Source organism: Montipora foliosa, chromosome 8 (assembly GCF_036669935.1).
Source record: "Montipora foliosa isolate CH-2021 chromosome 8, ASM3666993v2, whole genome shotgun sequence".
NCBI classification, from domain to species: Eukaryota; Metazoa; Cnidaria; class Anthozoa; order Scleractinia; family Acroporidae; genus Montipora; species Montipora foliosa.
In genome coordinates, this window is record NC_090876.1 from 51,081,896 (window position 1) to 51,086,895 (window position 5,000).

At 38.4% G+C, this 5,000-nt stretch overlaps 1 protein-coding gene across 1 annotated transcript in view; it reads right to left on the reverse strand.

The window, feature by feature from the left end:
• The window catches only part of LOC138012854 (protein lifeguard 2-like), a 16,839-nt gene that overhangs the window by 1,956 nt on the left and 9,883 nt on the right, over positions 1–5,000 (reverse strand). The window contains exons 7-11 of the mRNA XM_068859766.1: positions 4,882–4,919; positions 4,568–4,613; positions 3,045–3,086; positions 2,187–2,285; positions 1,690–1,737 (exon numbers count right to left, since the gene is read on the reverse strand). Of these exons, the coding sequence (XP_068715867.1) occupies positions 1,690–1,737; positions 2,187–2,285; positions 3,045–3,086; positions 4,568–4,613; positions 4,882–4,919 (273 nt within the window). The remainder of the gene's footprint in view (positions 1–1,689; positions 1,738–2,186; positions 2,286–3,044; positions 3,087–4,567; positions 4,614–4,881; positions 4,920–5,000) is intronic.

A 5,000-nucleotide genomic window follows, 5' to 3' on the forward strand; every position in this document is an offset into this window, starting at 1 on the left:
CTCTTAGAGTGACGGAATAGCGAGTCGCAAAGTCACTTGCTATTCGACCGCTCTAAGAGAAAAAACCTCTGGCATCCAGGGTATATCATAATCCGAAACAAAGGAAAAATCTAAATTGAACCGTAACATATACATTCAGAACCAGAGATATTAATCTGTCAGTGACACAGGCATACTCGGAAAAATCTGAGTGCACCTTTCAGGAGTCAAAACTACGAACTTCCGATTACTAGTTCTGATGCTCTACCACTGAGCTACAGGACACTTGTGGGAGACTAGGTTCAACTCCTGTTTGGAGCAAACAGATTTTTCTGAAGATGCCCATGACACTAACAGATTAATATCTCTTGTTCTCATTCATTTAACAGGCTAAAAACTTTCTATCACATTTACTATCAACATACACCGGTACGTTGTTGAATGGATGTCTTTTAGTGTACTTGCTTTAGAACACCTCATGATGGATGGTGAATTGATTCTAGTGAATGTTTGGAATATAATGTGGATGTACTCTATGAATAATTGAATATTCTGACATTCTATAGAACAGATTACAATAGCAGGGACTATGATTATTGTCTGATGAACAATGTATACATTACATCCCCTCCTTTCTGTTAATGCGAGTCATAAAGAAAATTTTAATATTGTCTCCGCAGTTTACTATTCCTTTTTCTAGAAGTCTTTCATTTACCGGACAAAAATGGCGGAGGACAAAAGAACCATTGTTATTCAAATTAGGCCTTGCTAATTAACAAATCGAAAGTGGTTCAGCGTTGTCTGTACTCTTATCGACAACGATATTCGTCATCACAGTGGTCAAAATGTTGTGGACTCACGAGGCGTAGCCGAGTGAGTCTACAACAAATTTTGACCACTGTGATGACAAATATTGTTGTCGACAAGAATACAGACAACACTGAACCACTTTCGATTTGTTTTTTACCACAATATTCAACGCCAAAGAAAGTGTTTATTTCAGAGCGTGACCAAAATCATAACTCAAAGAAAGAGCAAGCGTTGTCTATAACTTTCTCGCAATATGATTGGTTTATTTCCCAAAATGAGCATTCCTGATTGGCTATTACATTGTGTGACAAATTGACGCAAGCGTGACGCGAGCAGCGTTGTCTAGACTCTTATCGACAACAGCAAATTAGCCAATCAGATTGTGAGATTACAAGCAATTGTGGTAAAATTAGGTATTGTTATGTTCACTTTGTTCTTTTGTTTTGTGGACATTAATTATTTCAGATCTGGTATATGAAAGACGAGCCAAGGGCCTAACGATTTGACAATATCATTACAAAGGACACTTTTTCTTCTCAGTTATCGGTTCTTATCAGTATCGGTTACTGTAAATCTTGTGAGTTAAAGACTCCAGGATTTGGTTCATCCCGAGTTTGCGTGCAAACTGGGACAATTATCTCTAAACTGTCCTAAGTTGGATGTACATAATGTTAATACATGCAAATAAAGCTAAATTTACAGAAGAGAATTTCATGTATGAGCAAAATAATTCTTGTAACCATGGGTAAATTTATCTTTTCGCGGGAAACAATTTGCCCAAATATTACAAAACATGTACTTTGAAAGAAATGTAAGAAATGGCCCTGCCAAAAGTTGTGTTGCAAATAAAAACTAGCAAGATAACAAGTTGTACAAAAAAGGTGAAGCTCATTCACTCACCGCGACAAACAGCAGGGCCAAAAAACCTCCAAGTATAATCTTCCCAGCCTGTTAAAAAAAGCTCCTTTAGGCTTTCTCTTGGGATGGGGTAGTTTAATTTTTGTCACATTTGTGAAATTCAACCCTAATCAGTGAAAGGGTTAAAGAAGACATATATCGGTATCATCTTTGCTTACAGTAGTCTATCATGTTGACTTATCTTCTTCCTTCAATGTCCCTTAAAGACTGGCTACAAGTTTTAAATAAAACGGGTGTCTTAACAAAAGTTTATGGGCTTCTTGTGACAAAACTATTACACATCACCCAACGTCACTCCTCCCCCCTCCCCCTCCCACCTCCCTCCCCCCCTCCCTTTCTCTTTTTCTCCCAAATAAGACTTTCTGTCAGGTAATAAAAGAGATTCTGAAGGATGTAATTTTGCAGGGATCTCAAACAAAAAGGGAAGAAGGAATTGAAAAAGCAAAAACATTACAGTCATACTTAGTCAACTATCATACCGTAGTATTAAGAGCAAGCCAGAGTGGAGTGAAGATGCTGAGAAAGAAAACTGCCAAAGCTGCACAGAAAAGGATACCACCACATGTGGTGAAATCATACTGTGGAGTAAAAAAAACATGCCAAATGTTCTCAACAAATTATGTATTTTGCAAATTCTAGGTCAAATAATGCAGTAAGACTCCCTGCTAACAATACATTGGCTTCTTTTCTCTTGTACTCGGTAAGCTCATGCCATGTAGGAGATAATGAGACCTCTTCCCTCAGTGAAAAGTGACTGTGTTGAGCTTATACCAGGGTTTCTTAGTAACTGAACCATGTTAGGTAAGGTAAGCGCTTTCTGCGCCAATGACCCAACACACCGGTGCTTATCCCCTGTTTCCATAGCATTAAGCGACTAGGAGTATTTTAAACTCCCCCCTGGATGGGATGCTAGTCCATCGGAGGGTTAACCCCCAGCATTTTGCCAGTACCCATTTATACACCTGGGTAAAGAGAGGCACCATGGGAGTAAAATGTCTCGCCCACAAACACAACACAGCGTCCCCGGCCAGGACCCGAACCACTCGCCACTGAGTCGAGCACAATAACCATGAGGCCACCGCGCCTCCCACAACTGAACTGTGTAGTCTCACTTCAAATCATAACTGGCAATGAGTATGCATTTTGAACAGTGCAGTCCAAGATTTTTCACAATAGTTGAATCAAAATGAGAGTTTCAAGGCAAGGGCTATGTCGCTTTTTCTCTTTCGTGACAGCCAAGCGAATGCAAGGAAAAGGACGTGTCTGTTAGAATAGCAAAAAAACAGATGGCATAATGCCACATCCCTAAAAACATTCATTACTCAAGTATGACATACCTTGGTCTGGCAGGCAAAAAGCATTACAGAAGCACACACAAGCTGAAATAAATTACAGTTATAAATTATTAGAAAAACATTCATAACTTTTTTTGAACCAGGAATTTAAAGGCTTTTCAAGGGCAGGATTTCCTTTTTTTTTTTTTTTCAATCTAGGATTCCACAAGAATCAAACCAGTGTCCACAAGTAGTTTGTCTCTAATTCTTGTGTCAGTCAAACTGTAGTGATCTAGTTCATGTCAACATGGGTAGCATGCCGTTAGCAGCAAATTAAAGGTCATTCCAGAATTTATTTTTTGGAAATAGTAAAAAACCCAATGCCATCAATGAGTTGGCCAGTGGGTTGACAGTTGACAGTCCACATACAAAGATCAACAAATGGTCAATGAATGCATCAACCAACAAACACTGAAGCACAAAAATTTGTCAAGCAATTAGAACAACAAGACGCTCTAAAAAAAGTGTACACTGGGTTGCCTGTGGTACGTGTTACACAAAAACAGAAGGCACTGTCAGAATTGGGTTGTATTGAATTGCAGGGATCCAGTTAATTTATTCAAGTGGGGGGTCATTAAGACCATTTGAAGGTCACCCACATATCGCGCCAGCAGAGGCCCTTTGGCTCACACGTTCACACCTTTAATTATTTTGTAATATACTGTCCCATTTTGAGGTCTTTTAGTTTTTTAAGCTTTGGTAATAAATTCAGTTTAAAGATAACAAACACGCTCTTGAGTAGCAGATTCCGACTGGGTTTGCCACACTGGCAACCCAGTAATCAGCTCTGCTTAATTAAGGGACAGAGCAAACTACACAAATTTAGCACTACCTTGAAAGGTTTAGTTTCACCATGAGTCCAAGAGCCGAACTCCGGCCGCACTGGTGGAAGGCAAGTACCCTAACCTTGCTCCCCAGGGAAGTCAAAGAAGTCTAGAAAATTATGCAAGTAGTAATTACTTGCATAATTTTCTGGACTTAATTATTAGATGAATGCAGATTTCAATACATGTCACGAAGTGTCTGCTTGCTGTTTTCCCCAACTTCAACATCACTTGTGTCCCAGAATACAGACAATTAACGTCACAAAGTGTCCCCCAAATACTGCATGCTCCTCGAGTAAAGATAAACATCTGCATTTACCCTGCCATAAAAATAACGATAACCTTTACCCTTCCCTTTTTGTCAGAAATAGGTTGGACATGCTTAGATTTAACCCTCTGACTCCCAATCACCACTTACAGATTTTACTCTGCACAATGCCAGATGATTAAATACTCATCAGTGGGGACCCTTCGGGCCTTAGAGGATTAACAACATCTAGATCCACTCATGTCCCCATTAATTAAAAAGACACTTTATGTTGAAAATCAAAAATTGGGTTTGCATGTAATAACTCGGATTTCTGGGCATACGTGAGCAAAGCAGAAGAGAGAAGATGTTACAGATGGCTGAAAGGGAAAAGATGATGGAAAAAAGATGAGGGAAAATTAATAAGGATTAGCTAAACGAAAATAGACACTTACTGTGGTGACACCCATCATGATCAAAACAATATTTGTCTCATGGAAACTGTAATTAAAAGAGAGGAAAGAATAATTTAGAACACAAAACAGTACTAAAGTATTTTTAACATACCTTGCATAGATATTGGTTTGTGCATGTTCAGTCTTGTTATATGTCTGATCCTTTGTATTTTTTTTAAATAATATTATTGAATTCACCTTTAAAAAAAAAATTCAGACAGTGATCATTTCTCTGACTAATAACTCAAGACTAAAGATTGCTGGAAAACAATAAACAAATCAGATATAGAATTTTGAAATTTTTAACAACACACCTGGAGATCACTCCCACAAGATATGACAAAGACAGGGTCTGCAAGTATAATATTTATTTCATTTTAAACATATAGTCAAGGGGCCTAATGTTTTAAATGACCCTCTCTTGCGTCAACAC